Genomic DNA, 24,251 nt, shown 5'->3' with positions numbered 1-24,251 from the left:
GGAAAAACAAGTCACGCCAGTTATTATAGAATCCTGACCACGGGAGACAGGCCTCTGTCTTTCTGTAAAGCAAAGGCAATGTCCCATCACGTGACGGGTTGGACCTCCTAAGGAGTTCTGGAGGCCTTGGGGGGGCAGCACTGGGGGGCTGATTCTGCAGCCGTCCCACCTCACAGGACCTCACGTTCACCACCGGATGGTTTGGACAGGGAGAAACAAAGGTGAACACCCCTGCCACCACCATGTCCAGCTTTTATGAGAGGGCTAGGGATTCAAACTCAGGTCTTCATGCTTGCAGGGCAAATGCTTTGTTCACTGAGCCATCTCCCCAGCCCTGTTCTTTCACACTTTTTTCTTTTTTTCTAGATAGGGTCTCACTCTAGCCCAGGCTGACCTGGAATTCACTATGTAGTGTCAGGGTGGCCTCGAACTCAGGGCGATCCTCCTACCTCTGCCTCCTGAGTGCTGGGATTAAAGGCATGCGCCACCACACCTGGCAATTTTATGTCTCTTAATAGCATGTTTTAGTACTTGGAATTATCTGGTATATTTGATTACATGGTGTTTGTCTTTTCCCACTGGAGATGTGCTCCAAGACATCTGCCCTTTGGCCCTCCTGACTGTAGTTGAAATACCAAGTAGTGTCTGGAACAGTGGTCACTCAGACTCATACACTAAGGAAAAAGACTCTTTTCCAGGGAAAGAAGCTACTTTTTCTAGAAAGTATTGATATGAAAAAGAATCCAGCTGGGTGTGGTGGCGCACGCCTTTAATCCCAGCACTCGGGAGGCAAAGGTAGGAGGATTGCCATGAGTTCAAGGCCACCCTGAGATGACAGAGTTAATTCCAGGTCAGCCTGGACCAGAGTGAGACCCTACCTTAAAAAAAAAAAAAAACCAAAAAAAAGTCCAATCATAATGATAATCATGAAAAGTGCCTTGGTCTGGTTTTTGTTGGATTTATAATTAAGTTAGTTTACTACAATCACAAAAAACAATTATAAATATTAGTTATAATAATTTATCATCATTAACTAGTTTTTAAAGAGCTTGGTCATTTTCAATGATTCTTTCAGGAATTACATATGGTTTAATTTTGTCTCCATCCAAAGTTTCATGTGACTAACAGATTGTTTGACTGGGTGACATACTGGGAAGGTCTAGTGGAAGGCCCTAAGGCCATGGGGGACATATGAGGTCGTTCTCCTATGGAGAGGGCTGTTATAGAAGGAGTGAGGCTAGTGTCACTCCCATGTCTCAGTCTCCTGTTCAAGATGGAACGTGCTAGCTCTTGCATGCGTCCCACCATTGCAGTCCTCCTGCGGGTGATGTAGTCTGGGGTGTCCCTCACCAAGCCTGCACGTGCTGTTTGGACTTCCGGCTCCTGAAGGTGTGGGCTAATAACCTTCTTACTCCAGTTCAAGAATTTTTGCTATGCCGGCAGAGAGTGAGCTAATGCACACAGAAATCCAGGTGGTTTATCTTCCTTCGTATTAAGTGTTTAGATACTGCCTAATCCAAGGGTCAAAGACAGTGTTTCCCAAAGCTTTTATGCATAGGTAAATTATTTCTCTGATATTAAAGTCCTTACTTTTTTTTTTATTTGTGGTAGTTTTGGTTTCTGAGGCAGAGTCTTGCTGTAGACCAGGGTAGCCTGGATTTCACTCTGTAGCCCAGGCTGGCCTTCAGCTCATGACTGACCCTCTTACCTCAGTCTCTCAAGGGCTGGGAGTGAAGGTGTGAGCTAGAATTCTTGCTTTTTTCTTTTTAGTTTTGGGTTCACTTTTGTTTATGGCAGCTGCAAAGCACTTAGAGGGTGCCATGCATTATATACACTTTATTTATTTATTTAAGAGAGAGAAAGAGGGAGAGAGAGACAGATAGAGAGAAAATTGGCACACCATGGCCTCTAGCCAACGCAAATGAACTCCAGATGCATGTGCCACTTTTGTGCACATAGCTTACATGGGTCCTGGGGAATCGATCCTGGGTCCTCAGGCTTTGCAGACAATTGCCTTAACTGCTAAGCCATCTCTCCAGCCCTAGAAATCTTGTTTTTGATTGAAAAAGTCTGAGATGGAAATGAATGGTAAAATATGCATGCAAGTTATTGAGTTAAGAAGTCACGTGGGGCTAGGGAAGTGGTTCAGTGGGTAAAGTGCTTTTTTTTCCTTTAATTTTTTTGTTCATTTTTATTTATTTATTTGAGAGTGACAGATAGGTAGACAGAGAAAGGGGCAGAGAGAGAGAGAGAGAGAGAGAATGGACGTGCCAGGGCTTTCAGCCACTGCAAATGAACTCCAGACGCATGTGCCCCCTTGTGCATCTGGCTAACGTGGGTCCTGAGGAATCGATCCTCGAACCGGGATCCATAGGCTTCACAGGCAAGCGCTAAACCACTAAGCCATCTCTCCAGCCCCACGGGATAAAGTGCTTTTTATGCAAGAGTGAGAACCTGAGTTAGGATCTCAGCACCAAAATAACAGGACAGCTCCTGGACAAGCGGGCTAGCTAAATCAGGGAGGTCTGGGTTCAAATGAGAGGTCTTGCCTCAATTAATAAGGTGGAGCATCATATAGGAAGACAGCTGATTGTCAGCCTCTGGCGTCTGCACACATATATGTGTCCTCACACACATACATATGCAAAAATAACAACAACAAAGAAGAAACCCTGCTTTGGTTTGGACAAGAATGTCCTATAGGCCCATGTATTCAAGGTTTGGTCCCTGGGACAGCACGTTGGAGAGGCGAAGCTTCATGTGAGATCCCTGAGGGACTTGGGCGTGTGTTGTGGTCAGCTTTGTGTTGCTGGCAGAAAACTCCCAACTAAGAGCAGCTTGTGATGGCAGGGAAAACCGATGGCATGAGCAGAAGGTGGACAGCATCTCCTGGCCAATATCAGGTGGACAACAGGAACAGGAGAGTGTGCCAAATGCTGGCAAGAGGAAGCTGGCTATAACACACATAAGCCCGCCCCCAACAATACATCTCCCCCAGGAGGATCCAATACCCAAATTGCCACCAGCTAGGGATCTACCATTCAAAACATGTAAGTTTATGGGGGACACTTGAATCAAACCACCACAGGGTGTTCCTTTAAAGGGCTTGTGGGACCCTAGGCTCTTCTTTTTTGCTGTCTGGCTCAAGGAGTGAGAGATGTGTGTCATCATGTGATCTTGATAGGATGGTACTGGCTTTGCCAGAGTTCCTAAAGCAATAGAGCCACTCATGATGGCCTTGATACTCCAAGACAGTGAGCTGAAACAATACCCTTATTTTCGTAAGTTAGTTGACTGCCTCATGTATTTTGTTATCAACGGAAAGCCAGTGAATATGAGCCCAGTGTGGAGACCTTCGAGGGACTGAATGTTCACTATGGAGAGAATCTTCAGATAGGCTTTTTTCATTGAATTACAAGGAGAATTTTGTACTTTTATATGGTTAACTATTCATTTAACATATCAAGACATTTAAAGTTATTTGAAATCGGGACCTTTAAAAGGATATGAGTTCAGTTAAGTAAAATAAGACTTACAAATCGGTATAGATAACATATGCAAATTTTCTTTTATGAGTCATACTTACTGTTTTTGGAAATAATCTGATGAGCCTTCATAATTTATGTTCTGAAAAAATACTGTTACCTGAAAAAGAATGTTAAGAAGTTTGTGTAAAGGAGGAAAATTGGGAATGAGGACCCACTTTCTACATCTGGTACATTAAGAATATATAATAAGGTTGGCTATTGTAAACCAAACTTTCCTAAGACACAACACATGCCTTCAAGCAAGAAAAATTATGATACCTAACATTAAAAAACTCTTTCTTGTTGAAATTCACAAATTCTAATTATGAATACATCAGTTCATTTTGTTATATGTTTCCCTTTAATCTTATATTATCTTAGATCTTAGTACTTTTCTTTATTGTTTATCTCCCTCATTTGACTTTTTTTGTTTGTTTGTTTTTTAGTTTTTTGAGGTAGGGTCTCGCTCTAGCCCAGGCTGACCTGGAATTCACTATGTAGTTTCAGGCTGGTCTCAAGCTCACAGTGATCTTCCTACCTTTGCCTCCTGAGTGCTGGGATTAAAGGCATGCGCTACCATGCCTAGCTTGCATATGTTCTTTTAACAAATACTATTTATATTTTTAAAGTTTATTAGCACATATTAATTATATATAATAATGATAATAATAATATATAATAATGAGTTGCGTCTTGTTCCCAACTAGCCTCCATTCTACTGTCATGTCGTTTTTGTTTTATGTCACTTATTTCTATGTGTGTGTATGTGTGCCCAGGATCGTGTATATGAGTGCAGGCATGTGCAACACAGAGCACACGTGGAGGTCAGTGGACAACTAGAGACACTCCTTGCCTTTCTACCTTGCTGAGGGCAGGGTTTCTCTGCTGCGTTTGCCAGGTTAGCTGGCCCATGGCTCAGACTCCACCTCCTTTCTTGTCACAGGCACACTGTGACTATAGACAGCTGTCATAGTGCCAAGAGTAGTCTGGGATCCAAACACAGGTGCTCACGCTTACAAAGCAAGTGCTTTACCACTGAGTTCTCTCTCTAGCACCTTATTTTTAAAAATATTTTATTTTATTTATTTGTTAGAGAGAGAGTGACAATGGGCATGCCAGGACCTCCAGCCACTGCAAATGAACTCCAGACACATGTGCCACCTTGTACATCAGGCTTATGTGGGTAGTGGGGAATCGAACTCGGGCCCCTAGGCTTTGCAGGCAAGTGGCTTAACCGCTAAGCCATCTCACCAGCCTTTATTTTATTTTTGTATTTTTACCTTTTTTGGTGACCCCCTGAGTTTAATTTGGGTTGCTTATGGGAACACGGATGAGAGGTTATTGACAGGAGCATGGGAAGCCTACCAATGGCTGCCCCACTGAAGAAAATGTTCCCTTGCCTCTGCAGCCATTAACTGCCTATCGCTCCTCAGGATGAGGCCTATGAGCCCCTCCAATCTGGTATATGTTCTTGTTATTTTCTCCCCTCAGAAGCATATTTAACCACATTCTCCAGCATTTCATGAGGTCATGTTGACACAGGGTGAAAAGTATCTACAAAATATACTTGATAGAAGAGGCAGGATATATCAAGTCTTACATTTAAAAAAAGATGCTAAGTACAGTAGTCACATCTCTATGTTATTTTTGGTGCATGCAATTGTGTGTGTGTGTGTGTGTGTGTGTGTGCACGCGTGTTTATATTCTTTCTTTTATTTTTTTTTTTTTTTCGAGGTAGGGTCTCACTGTAGCCCAGGCTGACCTGGAATACACTACGGAGTCTCAGGGTGGCCTCAAACTCATGGCGATCCTCCTACCTCTGCCTCCCTAGTGCTGGAATTAAAGGCACACACCACCACACCCAGCTATATTCTTTAAGAGAGATCAGGCCTGCACAAAGTTGCATGTACCCTGGTGTACCCATTCTCTCTCAATAAATATTTCTCAAATAAATCTCTCAAATAAATAAATAAATAAGAAATGTAGTCCTTTGATTTTAGGATTGTTATCTCAAGGTTCTCTTTAAAAATTAAGAGAGATCACTTAAATTTGGTTCTAGTTCATCCATTTTTTAAAAAATTTATTTACTTATTTATTTAGAGAGAAAGATAGAGAAAATGGTGTGCCAGGGCTTCTAACAACTGCAAACAATCTATAGACACCTGTGCCACCTTGTGCATCTGGCTTATGTGAGTACTGGGGAATTGAACCTGGGTCCTTAGGCTTTGCAGGCAAATACTTTAATGGCTATGCCATCTCTCTAGACCTATTTCATCAATATTGATGAGAATATACTATATTACTCTAAAAATTTTTGGGGAAAAACTTATTTCTGAGGTAAGATGCTGGGCCAGTGTGGTGGCGCATACCTTTAATCTCAGTTCTCAGGAAGCAGAGGTAGGAGGATCACCATGAGTTCGAGGCCAGCCTGAGACTACCTAGTGAATTACAGGTCAGCCTAGGCTTGATTAAGACCTTACCTCGAAAAACAAAAACAAAAACAAAAACAAAAAAAAAAAAAAGAGATAAGATGCTGGATACAAAGCAATACAGCACAAGATATGCAATCTGGGGCTAGAGAAATGGCTCAGTGGTTAAAGACGCTTGCAAAGCCTGATGGCCTGCATTTGATTCCACAGTACCCACATAAAGCCAGCTGTACAATGTGGTGCATTTGTCTGCACTGGCAGAAAGGCCTACTGCGCCCATACTTTCTCTTTCTCTTTTTCTCACAAATATAAATAACATTTTAAAACAACATATAAAATTTGTTTTTTAAATTTATTTATTTGCAAGCAGAGAGAGACAGAAAAAAAAAGAAAAAATGAGTGATGGAGAGAGAAGGAGGGAGGAGACTGGATGCTCCAGGGCCTCTAGCCACAGAAAACAAACCCCAGATGCATGTGCCACTTTGTGTATTGGGCTTTATGTGGGTCTCAGGGAATCTAACTCAGGTCATTAGGCTTTGCAGGCAGGCAGCTTAGCCTATGAGCCATTTCTCCAGCCCCTGCAACCTGTTTTGATAAGGTTGAAAACTGCAGAATTCACTAAGTTAAAAATATATATAATGCTATATTCAAAAGAAAATTCTGGTCAGATTTACACCTGCATTCTATTACATCCTATCTTTTTGTAACATGTCACAATCAAAATGAATTTCTTATGTTCTTGTTTTTCACTGGGTACCAAAAGTTTTATGTTTTCCCCCATGAAATGTGGCCATAGTCTTTAAGCTTTGATTATTACTGTCATTTAAATGGTGCTCAAACTTAGGTTTGCAACTCAACCTCTGTATATGTAGATTAGTTTAGATTATAAGCACTGAAAATATCTCCATTAGAGAACTATTTAAAATGTATGTTGTGAATGAAATCATTATTTAACACCCACAGTATAAATAATGAAGGAATTGTTTTGCAGAAAAAAAAATGGCAAGCTTGAGAATATCTGTAGTGTAGAACTGATTAAAAATTGTGTTAGTGCATTTTATTTTTTAAATGTTTTTATTCATTGTTTGCAAGGGGGGAGAGAGAGAGAAAGAGAGACAATATAGGCACACCAGTGCCTCCTGCCACTACAAATAAACTTCAGACATTTATACCAGTTTGTGCATCTGGCTTTACATGGGTACTGGAAAATAGAGCCCAGACCATCAAACTTTGCAAGCAAAGTGCCTTTAACCACTGAGCAGTCTCTCCAGCCCCACCAATTTATTTTAAGTAAAAAGAAATAAAAAAAAATCTAGAAAGTGAAAATACACAACAATTAAACTTAATACACAAAGCTAGTTTTAAAAACATAAATATTTCACTAAAGTGAAGCATAATTTTGTCAGCAGAGTAGACATAAGAAAAATGATGGATGTGGAAGGTTGACCAGAAAAAAATTATATGACACAAGCCCTAGGGAGATAAAAGGTGAGCTGTACAGAAAGGAGTTGAAGAATCAAGGAAAAGAGATTGAAAAAGCTAGATAGGATTGGTGTTACTGGAGACAAGAAGAAGAAAAAGGTGAAGACAGTATTTGACAAGGTGTCTGATGGAAGCAATGATATTCCATCATTCTAGTGAGGCCAGCCTGGCCTACATGAGACCAAGTCATGCTCACGCCAAACAAAAGAATCTCACACCAAGTAGATTTCAGAGCATTGATGATCACCAGAGGGGTAAAGGAGCTGAGTCACCAAGAGGGTTACAATTCTAAAATAAAAGATTCAAACTGCATGAGGTGGGCTGGAGAGTTCATGACGTGTGTCTGTGTGATTATGTGTGTGTCTGTGTGTTCGTGAATAGTGCAGATGCTTGAGAAGGCTTAGCAGTTAAGGTGCTTGCATGCCAAGCCTAAAGACCCATGTTCAACTTGCCAGGTCCCACAGAAGCCAAATGCACAAGGTGATGCAAGCGCAAGGTCGCACATGTGCACAAGGTGGCTTATGCATATGGAGTTTGATTACAGTAGCTGGATGCCCTGGCACATCAATTCTCTCTCTTTTGCATTAAAAAAGGCATGTCTGTCATGGTGGAAACCAACTGCCCTCTAATTGGACTGGAGGCCCGCTCCGTGGGAGGGAATACATCCCTGATATTGAAAACTTAAAACAGGGGTAGTCATGAGCCCTAGGGGTGTAATGTCTGCTGCTGTCTGGCTAAATGTATATACTTTGCTCATCAAACTTCCCAGTAAGCACTTCTTTTAATGTTCATACCCTTATATTAATGCTACTCTCACTTTTGGCAGAGAACCTTCTCTTTTCAGATGGCAGTAACCTTGGGATGACTCAGAAGGCATCATGGTTCTGGAAAGAAGTGACAGGAATGCTTAGTACTGCAATATCTCCATCACACCTTCCAAGGCTCAGGGTCTATTGCGGAAGAGGTGGCGGAAAGAATGTAAGAGCCAAAGGAAGTGTAGGACTCCTTACAGTGTGCTCCCCCCCAGACACAAATGGCCTGGATATCCATGACCTCACAGTGGCTGACATTACCTACACAAGACCATCATAATAGGAGGAAAAGATGATGACATCAAAATAAAAGCCTGATTGAGAGGGAGGGGATATGTTGGAGAGTAGAGTTTCAAAGGAGAAAGGGGGGAGGGCATTGCCATGGGGTATTGTTTACAATCAGATTGTGGATTTAAACATCAGTGCTCAAACCATAAAGCACTGAGAAGTCATGGCAGAGGGCAGTTTTTGTGGGACTTGCATATGGCTAAAGGCACTTGCTTGCAAAGCCTTCCAGCCTGTGTTCAATTCCCCAGCCACCCACATAAAGCCAGTCAGAAACTTGTGACAGCAAGAGGCCCTGCTCTGGAAGCACACATGTGTGCACACACATACACATGTTCAAACAAATAAAAGTTTAAAAATCTATTAGAATTTGGGGGCTAGAGAGGTGGCCTAGGATTAATTAAGGCTCTTGCTTGCAAAGCCTAACTTCCCAGGTTTGATATCCCAGTATCCACGTAAAGCCAGATGCACAAAGTGGGGCATACATCTAGAGTTTGTTTGCTGTGGCAAGAGGCCCTGGTGTGCTGATTCCCTTTCTCTCTCTTGCCCTCTGTCTCTCTCTCTGCTTGAAAATAAATGTTAAAAAAATAATAAAATATTTAAAAATTTAAAATTTCTGCTCACTAAAAGTCAGCATTAAGAAAATATTAGAAGAGGACAGGAGAGATGGCTTAGTGGTTAAGGTGCATGCCTGCAAAGCCTAAGGACCCAGGTTGGATTCTCCAAGTCCCAAATAAGCCAGATGCACATGGTGGAACATACATCTGGACTTCGTTTGCAGTGGCTAGAGGCCCTGGTGTGCCCATTCTCTCTCTCTGTCTCTAATAAATAAATAAAATAAAATCATTTTTTTAAAAAATAGTAAAAAAATGTTAGAAGACATTTGTGAACTATGTATCTGACAAGTGACTGGTATCTATATATATCAAGAACTCCTAAACTCCATTAAATGAACAGCTAACAACATGGGAACATTGGAACAGATGATTCACTAGAGAGGATGTGAGGCTATATGAACACATGAAGGAGTGCTCGGCGCCATTAGCTGTCAGGAGAACGAGGATCGAAACCACACTAAAACACACCTACACCTTGGCACACGGACGCGTGACGAAGACCAGCAACATAAAATGTGGTGATGCAAGTGTATGGCCAGCGCGCCCAGGCCTTGGTGGCGCAGACTGAAATGATGTCTGGCGGTTTCTCCTCATCTTCCATACTCTAAGACCCAGCAATGGCATTACTGAGCTTTTATTCAAGGAAAATGGAAACACAAGCCCATGAAGAGACCTGTGTAACTTGCTTGCAAACCTTGACAGTCCAGGTGCAACACCCCATTACTCACGTTAAGCCAGTTGCACAAAGGGGCACATGCGTCTGGAGTTCATTTATAGTAGCAGGAGGCCCTGGCACGCCCATGTTCATTCTCTGTCCCCCCCTCCCCCAACACCTCTCTGTCTGCCTCTTTCTCTTGTCTCTGTCTAAATAAATAAATAAAGACTTGTGCCGAAGCTCTCAAAGAACTTATTTTTCAAACTAACCCTGAATGGTAGGGCACCAGGCATTTAGCCAGGCAATAATGGACAAGCAGACTTCAGTATACTCAAAGGCATGGTGAGGGAAAGAGGATTTTATTGTACACTTCAATTTCCATAGAATTCTAGGACACACAAAACAAACGTAGGGTGAAAACAAACAAACAAACAAAAATCCACGAAAGCTGGGCCTTGGAAATAGCTTTGTCATTAAATTGCACAAGGACCTGAGTTCAAATCCCCAGCACCCATGAAAAAGCCAGCTGTGGCCACACATGCTGGTATGTATATTTCAATAAAGTTATTTAAAAGAGAGGACCTGGACTGGGGAGATATCTTGGTGGTTAAAAATGCTTTTGTGCAAAGTCTGATGGCCCAGGTTCAATTCCCCAGTACCTACATAAAAGCAAAATGCACAAAATGGTGCATGCATCATTCATTTATGGTGGCAAGAGGTCCTGGTGCACTCATATTCATATTCTCTCTCTTTCTGCTTGCAAGTAAGTAAGTAAAAATATTTTTAAAAATGTAAGGGGGGCTGGAGAGATGGCTTAGCGGTTAAGTGCTTGCCTGTGAAGCCTAAGGACCGCGGTTCAAGGCTCGATTCCCCAGGACCCACGTTAGCCAGATGTACAAGGGGGCGCACGCCTCTGGAGTTCATCTGCAGTGGCTGGAGGCCCTGGCACACCCATTCTCTCTCTGCCTCTTTCTCTCTCTGTCACTCTCAAATAAATAAATAAAAATAATAAACAAAAAAATTTTTTTTTAATGAAAGGAGCTGGGGATATGGTTCAGAGAGTAGAATATCAATAAGATGCTTTAGAAATATTACAGTAATTCCTCAAATCTAAGATACCATGGAATAGAAGACATACTTTGCTTAGAATTATTAGGTATAAGAAAAAAAAAAAAGAAATATAACCCAGAGTTTATGAAAGGTGGTGGTGGTAACCACAGGAGAGGTGCTTTCTATGTGCCAGATCCTGTTCTGTGTTTAAAATTTTTTTTTTTTTTTGCTGGGTGTGGTGGTGCACGCCTTTAATCCCAGCACTCGGGAGGCAGAGGTAGGAGGATCACCATGAGTACGAGGCCACCCTGAGACTACATAGTGAATTTCAGGTCAGCCTGGGCTAGAATGAGATCCTACCTTGAAACAAACATGTGAAAAAAAATCCCTCCCCCCTTTTTTTTTCCAAGGTAGAGTCTCACTCTAGCTCAAGCTGACGTGGAATTTACTCTGTAGTCTCAGGGTGGCCTCGAACTCATGGTAATCCTCCCATCTCTGCCTCCCAAGTACTGGAATTAAAGGTATGTCCACCATGCCCGACTTAAAAAATATTTTATTTATTTATTTGAGAGAGAGAAAGAGGCAGATAGAGAGAGAATGGACATGCCAGGGCCTATAGCCACTGCAAATAAACTCTGGATGCATGTGCCACCTTGTGCATCTGGCTTATGTGGGTACTGGAGAATTGAACCTGGGTCCTTAGGCTTTGCAGGCAAGCACCTTAACCACTAAGCCATTCCTCCAGCCCCCCTTTCTATGTTTTTTATATGTTAATTCATTTGATCCCTCCAAAAATCTTAGAAGGTAGGGATTATTATTTGCCCAACTAACAGATGAGACAACTAAGGCACCAAGAAATTAACTGTTCAATATCACTATGTAGTAAATGACAACCAATAGTTTGTATCAAATTCAAAGTTTGGTCATTTGTCATTCATCTATTTTGGAGTGTATTGTAGTCAGCTTTGCGTGGCTGGCAGAAGACACCTGACCAAGAGCAGCTTGTGGGAGGAAAGGGTTTATTTTGGCTTACAGAATCAAGGGAAGCTCCATGATGGCAGGGGGAAATGATGGCATGAGCAGAGGGAGAGCATCACCTCCTGGCCAACATCAGATGAACAACAGCAGGAGGAGGTGCCAAACACTGGCAAGGGGAAGCTGGCGATAAGACCCATAAACCCATCCCCAACAATATACTGCCTCCAGGAGGCTCCAAATGGCCAACAGCTGGGGACCTAGCATTCAAAACACATAAGTCTATGGGGGACACCGAAAGCAAACCACCACAGTAAGTGCTATTTTGAAATGCCAAATTGCAAATGCATTAATGTATTACATATCCAATTCTTAGAAAGAAAACCATGAGTGAAACATATCACAATCAGTCCAGCATCATCTCACATATTACTTTATTATTATTTTACTGTTCCCCCACAGGAAATAGTCCATAACAAATATCAAACAAGACTGGCATATGTCTTCAGGCGTCTTTGTGTCCTTGTAAGATGTCCAATGCTTTCTGGAGGTATACAGACATTTTTTTCTTTTTAGATGGGTCTTGCTATGTTGTATAGACTAGCTTCATCTTTTTAAAATATTTTTTTAAATTTTTATTTATTTATTTGCAAGCTAAGAGAGATAGGGAGAAAAGAGGCAGATAGAGAGAAACTGGGCACACAGGGGCCTCTAGCTACTGCAAATGAATTCCACACACATGTGCCCCTGGTGCATCTGGCTTACATGGGTCCTGGGGGATTGAACCTGGGTCCTTTGGCTTCGCAGGCAAATTCCTTATCCACTGATCCATCTCTCCAGCCCTCAAGTGATCATCTTGCCTCAGACTCATGAGCAGGTGGGACTCTATACTCCAATGTACAGCACCACATCTGGCTTGTGATTTTTTTTGTGTGTGTGTGTGTGTGTGTGTCTTTTTTTTTTTTTTTTTTTTTTTTTGGTTTTTCGAGGTAAGGTCTCACTCTAGCCCAGGCTGACCTGGAATTCACTATGGAGTCTCAGGGTGGCCTCGAACTCACGGCGATCCTCCTACCTCTGCCTCCCAAGTGCTGGGATTAAAGGTGTGCGCCACCACACCCGGCGTGTGTGTCTTTTTTAATGAATATATTTTTTATTGACAACTTCTATACTTACAGACAATAAACCATGATAACTCCCTCCCCTCCCCCACTTTCCCCTTCACAATGCCACTCTCCATCATATCCCCTTCCTCTCTCCATTAGTCTCTCATTCATATATATATATATATTTGTTGTTGTTGTTTGTTTTTGTTTTTCTTTTTTTTTTTAATTTTTATTTATTTATTTATTTGAGAGCGACAGACACAGAGAGAAAGACAGATAGAGGGAGAGAGAGAATGGGCGCGCCAGGGCTTCCAGCCTCTGCAAACGAACTCCAGACGCGTGCGCCCCCTTGTGCATCTGGCTAACGTGGGACCTGGGGAACTGAGCCTCGAACCGGGGTCCTTAGGCTTCACAGGCAAGCGCTTAACCGCTAAGCCATCTCTCCAGCCCTGTTTTTGTTTTTCAAGGTAGGGTCTCACTCTAGTTCAGGCTGACCTGGAATTCATCATGTATTCTCAGGGTAGCCTTCAACTCACAGTGATCTTCCTACCTCTGCCTCTTAAGTGCTGGGATTAAAGGCGTGTGCCACCACACCCGGCTGGTAGTGTCTCTTTTATTTTGGTGTTATCATTTCTTCCTCCTATTATGATGGCCTTGTGAAGGTATTGCTAGGCACTGTGAGGTCTTATGTATCGAAGCTAATTTCTCTCTGGACAGTTGCATTGTAAGCAGTCCTACCCTTCCTTTGGCTCTTACATTCTTTCCGCCACCTCTTTCACAATAGACCCCGAGTCTTGGAGGGTGTGAAATGTTTCAGTGGTGGACACTCCTCTGTCCCTTCTTCTCAATACTATGTTGTCTTTTGGGTCATTCCAGTGGTCATCACCATGTGAAAAGAGAAGCTTCTCTAACCGAAAGTGAGAATAGCATTAATCTATGAACATTAAATGTAGTGCTTACAGGCCAGTTTGGTGAGCATAATATATACATTTAGCCAGATAAGAGTAGACTTTAGACCCCTAAGGCTCATGACCTCCCCTGCCATAGGCTTTTGATTAGGTTCTCAATACCAGGCATGTATTCCCTCCTATAGAGTGGGCTTCCTGCCCAATTAGAGAGCAGTTTGTTTCCCCCAGAGCAGACATACCACTAATGCACCCGTTCCATCATTTGGCCTGTCTGGCCAAACTTGAGGTGTTCAGTGTCCACTATTTTCACTGCTGATGACTTCTGTCTCCCATAGGGCTGCATGTAGTGTAACTTTTTCCAGCTTTCAGTCAGCTGGTCTACAGGGAGAAGGTTTTCAGCTCAGCCCCAGCTTGATTTCTCAGTGACCTTGCCACCCAGGCATGTGGAATCTTCAGCAGTACGATCTTACCATCTGTTTCTGATGGGAAACCAAGGGCCTTGGCAATAGCCTGTAATGTTTTGGAGGCAACAGGAGTCAAACAACTTACTGGAAGGGATTCCATCCCTGGCACTGAAAATTTTCTAGTAGCAATCTATGGCTTCTGCATGTGCCACTATCCAAAAAAGTAGGTTTTCATATGTCTTATTCAGAAGATCTTGAATTTTGATTAACCATTCCCCCACCCTTCTTTTATTCAATCTCTTCCCCTGGCCTTGCTTAGGCCATTCCACTTCCTGTAATCTGTTCTTCTACTTACATACATATAATACCACCCCTTAAGTCCTTCCCTTGCCTCCTTCTCTTATAGCCTTTTTCTAGCTTACTGGCCTCTGCTACCGATTTTTGGTTCCAGCTCACACACAAGTCTAAACTTTGTAACTAAGATCCACATATGAGAGAGAACATGGGACATTTGGCTTTCTGGGCCTAGGTTACCTCACTTAGTATAATCTTCAAGATCCATTCATTTTCCTTCAAATTTCATAAATTATTCTTTTTTAAAAAAAATAATTTTATTTATTTATTAGAGACAGAGGGAGGGAGAGGAAAATAGAAAGAGTGAGAATGGGTGTGCCAGGGTCGCTAGTCAAATGAAGTCTAGACGCATGTGTCACCATGTGCATCTGGCTTATGTGGGAACTGAAGAATTGAATTTGGATCCTTAGGCTTCACAAACATGTGCCTTAAGTGCTAGCCATCACTCTAGTCCTCATTTGTTTCATTTTACCACTGAATAGAACTCGATTGTGTAAATGTACCATATCTTTTTTATCCATTGATCTGGCTGGTTCCATTTCCTAGCTAATTGTGATTACAGCAGCAATAAACATGGCTGTGCAAGTATCTCTAAGGTAGTGATTTGCTTTGTGTCCTAATATATGGTGTATTTTAGAGAATGTCCATATGCTGCTGAGAAAAATGTATATTCTGTAGCATTTGGATGGGATGTTACATAAATATCTCTTAGGTCCATTTGTTCTGTGACTTGATTTAGTCCAGATGTCTCTCTTGTTTAGTTTTTTTCTGGGATGATCTGTCAGCAGAAGACAGTGGGATATTGAAGTCACCCACTACAATTGTGTTTAGTGTTATCTGTGACCTTAAGTCTATTAGTGTTTGCTTGATGAAGTTGGGAGCATCCATGCTAAAAAGGTACATATATGCTTAGGATTGTAATGTCCATCTGTTGGAGTGTTCCTTTAATCAGTATAAAGTGACCTTTATCATTCCTCATTAATGTTGTTTTGATGTCTGTCCTGTCAGATATTAGGATAGCAACAACTTCTTGTTTCCTAGGCCCATTTGCTTGGAATACTGTTTTCCATCCTTTCACCCCAAGATATTGTCGGCCTTTTATGGAAAAGATAAGTTTCTTGAGGGTAACAAACAGAAGGATCCTGCCCTCAAATCCAATCTGCAAGTGTGTCTTTTGGTTGGGTCATTGATATTAAGAGTTATTAGTGAAAAGTATATATTTGTACTCACCATTCTTCTTGTTTTGTATTGTTTCCTTTTTTCCTTTCCCTCTCTTATATTAAGTGCTTTTTGAGTATGATTTATTTTTCCATTTTCCCGTATGGTTGCTTTCCTTTCTCTTCAGTGTAGAGGATCCTTTCAAGCATTTTCTGTAGGGCTGGCTTAGTTGTCATATATGCCTTTAGCCTGTTTTTGTTGTGGAATGTCCTTATTTTTCCATCAATTTGGGTGAATAGCTTTGCTGGATAAAGTACTTATGGTTGACTTTTTGTTGGCTTTCAGAACTTGAATTACATCATTCCAGCCCTTCTGGCTTTTTAAAGTTTGTGTTGAGTAATCTGCTGTGATCCTGACAAGCTTGTCTTTATAAGTGACGTCTTTTTCTCTCCAACTGCTTTCAATAAATTTTCTTTGGTTTGTGTGTTTGGTAGTTTAATTATAATATAGAGAGGAGAGGTTCTTTCCAGGTTTTGTCTATTTGGTGTTCTAAAGGCTTCTTGTATATGCATTGGCATCTTTTTCCCAATTGGGGGGAAATTTTCTTCTATAATTTTGTTGAAAACACCTACTATGCCTTTGGAGTGAAAATCTTCTCCTTCTACTATACCCTGAATTCTTATGTTTGATCTTCTCATAGTGTCCCAAATATCTTGGAATTTCCATTCATGCCTTCCTATTAGCTCCCCCCCCCCTCTTTGTTGAACTATATTAGAACTGCCACCTGGTCTTCCTGTTTAGCTATTCTGTTCTCTCCTTCATCCATTCTACTGGTGAGACTTTCTACAGAGTTTCTATTTAACTTACTGTGTTTTTCATTGCTAGTATTTCTGACTGGTTTTTCTTTGTTATTTCTATTTCCTTATTCGTGACTTGTATTGACTTCCCTATTTCATTAAATTGGTTTCCTGTGTCTTCTTGGTTCCTTTCATTTCCTTTTTGTTTCTTTCAGCATAGTTATAATCATTTTTTTGAAATCTTTCTCAGGCATTTCCTCTAAATCAGTCTCACTGGAGGTCATTCTGATGAATTTATAATTTTTGATGGAATTATGTTGCCTTGATTCTTTGTGTTTCTTGTACTATATTGTAGAGATTTTTGCATCTTGAATTAATTTGATGCTTCGGTTATCTAATTATCTGCATTATTTTTAGATGTATCAATCAATCTGATGTTATATATCTTCAGGGTAGGAACTTAAGGTGTTATGGGTGGCTCTTAAATGACTCTCAGAGTAAAAGTGACCCTAGATGATGTGTTTGCTTGTTATGTAAGTATTCTAGTAGGCTGGGTGGAACAAAATACAGGCAAATTCTAAAATTTAACTGAACAATATACACGTTCAATTAAAGCCAGTACAGAGTATTTATGCTAGAGTAGGTATTAAAACAAACAGATTCTCTAACAAAGTCAAAGTCCTTAAGGAGATGTGTTGCCCCACACCCTTAATCCTGTCAACTGCAGGCTAAAATTTCTGATCTGTAGAGGGTTCCAAATGTCAGCTTGTGACCAAGTAAGACCCTGCCCCAGTGAACAACAGAAGAGGAGACAAAGGCACTATAAATCAGGAAGCAACAAATGACAAGCCCAAAATATAGCTTATTTTAGAATGGCAAATCTGGGCTGGAGAGATGGCTTAGTGGTTAAGCGCTTGCCTGTGAAGCCTAAGAACCCCGTTCAAGGTTTATTCCCCAGGACCCATGTTAGCCAGATGCACAAGGGGGTGCACGTGTCTGGAGTTTGTTTGCAGTGGCTGGAGGCCCTGGCACACCCATTCTCTCTCTCTCTCTCTCTCTCTCTCTGCCTCTTTCTCTCTCTCTCTGTTGCTCTCAAATAAATAAAAATAAACAAACAAAAACATTAAAAAAAAAAAAAAAGAATGGCAAATCTGGCCATCAATCAGATATACCCTGACATGGAGGAGCACTTTTTATGCAAGGCTATATATACCAGGCTTTTTTGGTGGGTACTGACCTGGCATAAGTAAGCCCTGTTACTTTGGGGGATGGCTTTGGTCTCAGCAGCGAGTCTGCTTGGGTCACTCCTTCTCATGCTGTGGGCTCAGGTAGGCTGGCTGCGGTGGAGGGTCACTGTTCTGGGTGCTGTGTAGATAAATTCCCCTCCCCAGGTATCCGGTGCTTGCTGGCACTTGTGCTGGCAGCGGGGGGAGGGGCGGCTGTGGATGGTGGCTGAAGTTGTCTAGCTGGTCCCCAGGATCATCTTCCTCATGAGCTGCTCCACTGGTTCCTGCTGTCCTCCCCTCCAGGTTTCTAGAGTTTGTGAGGAGGCTGGTGTGAGTGGAAAATCCTCACCTGGATTTTCCTGTGGCTCAGGCAGAGCCTGGTGACCGCAGCTGTGTGGACCCAGTGCCGCCACGCTGGACCCACTTCTGCCTGCTTCTGTAGTCTCCAGATGCTCTGAATCTCTCTCACTTCTCTGTCGTAGTTGATAACTTCTTTCTTCCTTCCTTCCTTCCTTCCTTCCTTCCTTCCTTCCTTCCTTCCTTCCTTCCTTCCTTCCTTCCTTCCTTCCTTCCTTTCTTTCTTTCTTTCTGGTAGGGTTTCACTCTAGTCCAGGCTGACCTGGAATTCACTATGCAGTCTCAGGGTGGCCCAAAACTCACAGCGGTCCTTCTACCTCTGCCTTCGAGTGCTGGGATTAAAGGCATGTGCCACCATGCCCAGCGATAATTTCTTGTATATCTTCACTTTTGTCTTTTGTTTTCTCGAGGTAGGGTCTCACTCTGGCCCAGGCTGACCTGGAATTCACTATGGAGTCTCAGGGTGGACTCGAACTCATGGCGATCCTCCTACCTCTGCCTCCCAAGTGCTGGGATTAAAGGCGTGAGCCACCATTCCCAGCAATCTTCACTTTTTAGTAGAAGAGTGTATTTGGCCTTTTTTTTTTTTTTTTTTTTTTTTTGCTCTTTCTCCCTTAGGCTGTTTTGGCGTGGTTCCTATGCCATCATCTTAACAGGTGGCTTGTGATTTGTGTGTACTGTGTTTGTTTCTAATATTCACACATTAATAAATGAATTTTTGTGATCCCTCATATTCATATGTTCAGACATCCCTGATAAACTCATGTGTTTTGAATGCTTGGTCCCTAGCTGAGGGAAATTTGGGAGGTGGAGCCTTGCTTGAGGAGGTGCATTTTAGGGGTTGGGTTTAGGGGTGTTACAACCCAGTTCCCCCTTGCAAGAGATTGGCTCACTCTCCTGCTGCTGTTTTCCACCTGCTGTGACAGAGCTGATGTCCAGCCTCTGCTCATGCCATGCTTTCCCCTGCCATCACAAAGCCTCCCCTTGAAACTGTAAGTAAAAGTAAATACCTTTCCTTCCATCAGCTGCTTTTGGTCAGGTGCTTTATCCCAGCAACAAGAAGGGAACCACAGCACTGATGTTAAAAGAAAACCAGTTTAAGTATTTTTTTAAATGTTTTATTTATTTAGTTAGTTAGTTGAAAGAGAGAGAAGGAAGGAAGCAGAGAGAGAGAGAATGGATGCATTAGGGCCTCGGGCCACTGCAAATGAACTCCAAATGCATGTGCCACCTTGTGCATCTGGCTTACATGGGTACGAGGGAACCAAACCTGGATCTTAAGGCTTCACAGGCAAGCGCCTTAACCACTAATCCATCTCTCCAGCCACAATTTAAGTATTTTTATTATAACAACCCAAGGGGAATAATATAAATCTGAACTACTTGAGCTTTGTTTCTTCTTGTGTCAGAATACTATTGTTATTAGTATGAATTCATGAAATTAAACATTATATATTGATGGAATGAGGGGAAAATGAATGTAGAGTTACTATTTCCCTGATAACCAAGTTAATGTCTTTGGAAAATTTGGATAAATCAAGTTATTGAAGGAATTGATGGATTTGGTATGAATAAGATGGTGGCAAAAGGCTGGAAAAATATCAGTCTAGAACTTTAGTTTCTTTGTTGGCTTGTACATTTTTTGTTATGTTAAAGAAATTGAAAGTCGGGCGTGGTGGCACACACCTTTAATCCCAGCACTCGGGAGGCAGAGGTAGGAGGATCGCCGAGAGTTCGAGGCCACCCTGAGAATACATAGTGAATTCCAGGTCAGCCTGAGCTAGAGTGAGACCCTACCTTAGAAAACCAAAAAAAAAAAAAAAAAAAAAAAAGAAAGAAAAGAAAAGAAAAGAAATTGAACCAGGAACTCAGAGATGTCACATTATGAATAAGCTACACAAGAAAGGAGAGGGGAAACTATAAAAGTGGATTTATTTCAAAGAAAAAAATGTTGATTCTGTATGAAAGCTTACTTAACAAATATAAAACTTTTGATTTAAGTTAAACTAAAATGTTTTCCATGTAATTTTATATTGTGTGCAAGAGAGCAAGATAAAACATGCGGCAGAGAGCATACAGTTATTAGGCACTATCCACCTTTGGTTTTGAGACAGGGTAGGGTCTTTTACAGACCTGGAACTTGCCAGTGAAGCCCAGGTATCCTCCTGTCTATCTCCTCAGCACTAGGATTACAAGTTATGACCATGTCTGGATTTCAAATATTTTATTATTTATTTGGGAGAGAGATGGGGGGGAGATAGATAGATAGATGAGAGAGAGAGAGAGAGAGAGAGAGAATGGACATGCCAGGGCCTCCAGCCACTGCATATGAACTCCAGACATATGCACCACCTTGTGCATCTGGCTTATGTGGGTACTGGGGAATTGAACCTGGGTCCGTAGGCTTCATAGGCAAGCGCCTTACTCACTAAGCCATCTCTCCAGCCCCATGTCTGGCTTTTAAAATATGGGTCTGGGGATTGAAATCAGGACCTTATGCTTACAAGGCAAGCACTTTACCATCTGTCTCCCCAGCTCCCATTTTCAGTTTTATAATTCCTTGTGTTAACTGACTTTGACATTAGCTGAGCACTTCCATTCCATAGTACCAGATAAGAAGCCCATACTTGTGGGTACTTGAGGATGCTGAGTCTAGGAAGAACAAGTGGGGGACAGAGCTACCATTTAAGTTTTTCAATGTTAGAGAAGGAACTGAAGATAGAAAATGCCCATATTACCCGATAGATTGGAAAAAACAATATGCAGAATAATATATTCCTTATATTTGTAGCTATTGTGGTGGATGGTTTATAAAGGTAGCTGCTACAATTCCTCCCATTTCTATGTGCATGTCTCTTTGCAGTATGACTTAGCTATTTTTGCATAGGAGGTAGAGTGAGTTAGGGCTGATCTTGTGACTTATTGTGACTAACAGAATGAAGGCCAACCGAGGTTTCCAGAGGCCTTGGCAGATCTTTCTCTCACCATCTTGGAACATTGCCCTAAGCCTGCTATGTGAAGAAGCCCAGGTCTAGCCTGGAGGATGAGAGTGCTGGTAGCTGGAACAAGGGTGGGTGTCCCTGAGACTGAGAAGACAGTGGCAGCACCGGCCACACGATGCGTCACCGAAGGCCATGTTGGATCACTGTCTAGTCCCAGGTGAACTGCCAAAAGACCACAGTGATATAAGTGGGTCTAAATAAAACTATCAGAACTGCTCAGCTACCCAGACTTCTAGACTGTTGACCCATAGTGCTTGTTGTGGTTGGAAGCCATTTAGTTTTGAGGAAGTTTGTTATACTACAGCAGATAACAAAACAGGGGAACAGGGGGAGGGGGCAGGAAGGGGGGTTTGGAAGATTGCCTAGTGTTAAAGGTGCTTGCTTACAAAACCTGCCTGCCCAGGTTTGATTCCCCAGAAACCCTCATAAGCCAGATACAGAAAACAGAGCATGTGTCTGGAGTTCTTTTGCAGCAGTAAAAAGGCCCTGGTGTACCCATTCTCTCTGTCTTTATTGCTCTCTGTCTCTCTCTCTCTCTCTCTCTCTCTCTCTCACACACACACACACACACACACACATACACACATACACCACAGATAAGTAAATAAAATATTTTAAAAAAATTTTTTAAAGAGAATATAAATGATGTTTTGGCTTTATTTGAATATGTTCCTTAAAACGAGTTCACAGGGCTGGAGACATGGTTAGCAGTTAAGGCACTTGCCTGCAAAACCAAAGTACTCTATCTGCCTCTTTCTCTTTCTCTCTCTCATAAATAAATAAAAATAAAATATTTAGCCAGGCATGGTAGTACACACCTTTAATCCCAGCACTCAGGAGGCAGAGGTAGGAGGATCGCTGTAAGTTCGAGGCCACCCTGAGACTCCATAGTGAATTCAAGGTCAGCCTGGGCTAGAGTGAGACCCTGCCTCAAAAAAACAAAAGAAAATAAAAAATAAATAAAATATTTTTTAAAAAGTTCTGGCCAGGTGTGGTGGCGCATACCTTTAATCCCAGCACTCAGGAGGCAGAGGCAGCAGGATCATGGTGAGTTTGAGGCCACCCTGAGACCACAGAGTGAATTCCAGGTCAGCCTGGGCTAGAGTGAGACCCTACCTTCAAAAAACAAAACCAAACAAACAAACCAAGAAAATAAATTCTGGGCTGGAGAGATGGCTTAGCCGTTAAGGTGCTTGCCTGAGACGCCTAAAGACTCCTGTTCGAATCCTCCAGCTCCTACGTAGCCAGACGCAACAGTGACCCAAGTGTGCAATGTCATACAAGGGAGTGCACATGTCTGGAGTTTGTTCACAGTGGCTAAAAGGCCCTGGCACACCCATTCTCAATCTCTCTCTCCCTCTTTTTTCTCTCTCTCTCAACAACAACAAAAAAATGTTCACAGGTTATAAACTTATGACCCAATTCATACACTAGTGGAATCTGGAGGTGGGACTGGAGCTTTTGAGAAGGCACTGGGGTTAGGTGAGATGGCGAGGGAGGTTCCCTGATGACATCAGTGGCTTTAGAATAAGGAGGGTCACATGAGCTAGCATGGCTGCTCTGTCTCAATGTGCGATAGCTTCCCCATGTTATGAAGCCCTCACCAGATGGATGTGGACATGTTCTGGGACTTTCTAGTCGTCCATGACTGTGAGCTAAAAAGAATCTTTGTATTGCCTACAAGTCCCTCAGTGTCAGGTACACAATTAATAATCCAGGCTCGGACAGGAGGGGACACACAATGTCAAGGAGTTTGGACAGACGTGCTTTAGGTGGGAACGAGTCCCCTAGTAGCGACAGTGAAACGTGTGGCTCCTGTTACAATTCGTTAAAACAACTTACATGTCTGAAAATGTTCACAGCTAAACTTAGAAGGGAAATCTGTGTATGAAAATGTTAACTCTTTACTCAAACCAAATGGAGATATTAAAAATATTAACTTACCAAAGATTTAGTGCAGTATCCCAAGGCAACTTCATAGTCATTCTCTTGTTTCTGTTTTAATATGTCTGGGCCATAGACATCCACAATAATAGATAGCCCAACATTTTCTGGATAGACTATTTGTGCCCAAACGGACAGGTTTTCTCCTTTGTCTAAAAAGTTAAGAATAGAACCAACATTATCATGAAATGCCATGTAAGGGCATTTTTCTTTTGCTTTGTAAGTTGCACTTCGGATTTCCAGATTTAAAGGATAGTCCTCTGATTTTACTGTGCCATTGTCAAAGACATATATAAGGTACAGTTCAGAAGATACACTAAAAAGAAATGCTGATTTTATTGTGTTATTGATCCATGAATGCAGCTTGATCGCCTCTCTGACATAAGTCTTGAAATAAAACATTATATTATTTTCCATCTTTACAATAATGCTCCCCATATAATCTGAAAAAAAAAGAGAGAAAAGTTTGTGCTATATTAAGTAACCATAAATGATTCTGTTTTATTGAAACATACTTTTTGTTATTGTTTTGAGGTCGGGTCTCATGCAAGCCTAGCCTGACCTGGAATTCACTATGCAGTCTGAAGGTGGCCCCAAACTCACAGTGATCCTCCTCCCTCTCCTTCCTGAGTGCTGGGATTAAAGGTGTGCGTCACCATACCCAACTTTCTTTTGTTTTTAAAAATATTTTACTTATTTATTTGAGAGAGAAAGAATGGGTGCACAAGGGCCTCTAGCCACTGCAAATGAACTCTAGATGCTTGCACCTCCATGTGCATCTGACTTGATGTGGGTCCTGGGGAATCAAACCTGGGTCCTTAAGCCTTGCAGGCAAGTGCTTTAACCTCTGAGCCATCTCTCCAACCCTAGGGGTACTCTTTTAAATGAGTTTATCCTTCAAACCTTGGCATCTAATGGGCGAAGCCTGGCCAGTTTCTGGCATCTTTTTTCTTATTGCCCCAAGGCAAACAACTTGGTTTCTTTTTTAATGGTGGTCACTTCTCAGGAACTGTGCCTTGCTTGGGTTCACAGCCTTACACAGGCTTTTCTTTCCAAACTGGAAGTGTTTACATTCTCTTTGCTTGGCTCTTCTTGATTCTCATTGCAAAGTTGATTGTAAGCTGCCTGCAAAACTCAGGCTGTTGGCAGCCTTGCCATTTCCTTTA

At 42.0% G+C, this 24,251-nt stretch overlaps 1 protein-coding gene across 1 annotated transcript in view; it reads right to left on the bottom strand.

The window, feature by feature from the left end:
- The window catches only part of Catspere (catsper channel auxiliary subunit epsilon), a 117,515-nt gene that overhangs the window by 45,182 nt on the left and 48,082 nt on the right, over window positions 1-24,251 (bottom strand). Inside the window, exons 11-12 of the mRNA XM_045133045.1 lie at window positions 23,086-23,528; window positions 3,587-3,645 (exon numbers count right to left, since the gene is read on the bottom strand). Of these exons, the coding sequence (XP_044988980.1) occupies window positions 3,587-3,645; window positions 23,086-23,528 (502 nt within the window). The remainder of the gene's footprint in view (window positions 1-3,586; window positions 3,646-23,085; window positions 23,529-24,251) is intronic.

Source organism: Jaculus jaculus, chromosome 1, assembly GCF_020740685.1.
Source record: "Jaculus jaculus isolate mJacJac1 chromosome 1, mJacJac1.mat.Y.cur, whole genome shotgun sequence".
Lineage (NCBI taxonomy): Eukaryota > Metazoa > Chordata > Mammalia > Rodentia > Dipodidae > Jaculus > Jaculus jaculus.
This window is presented reverse-complemented; position numbering and strand designations above follow the sequence as displayed.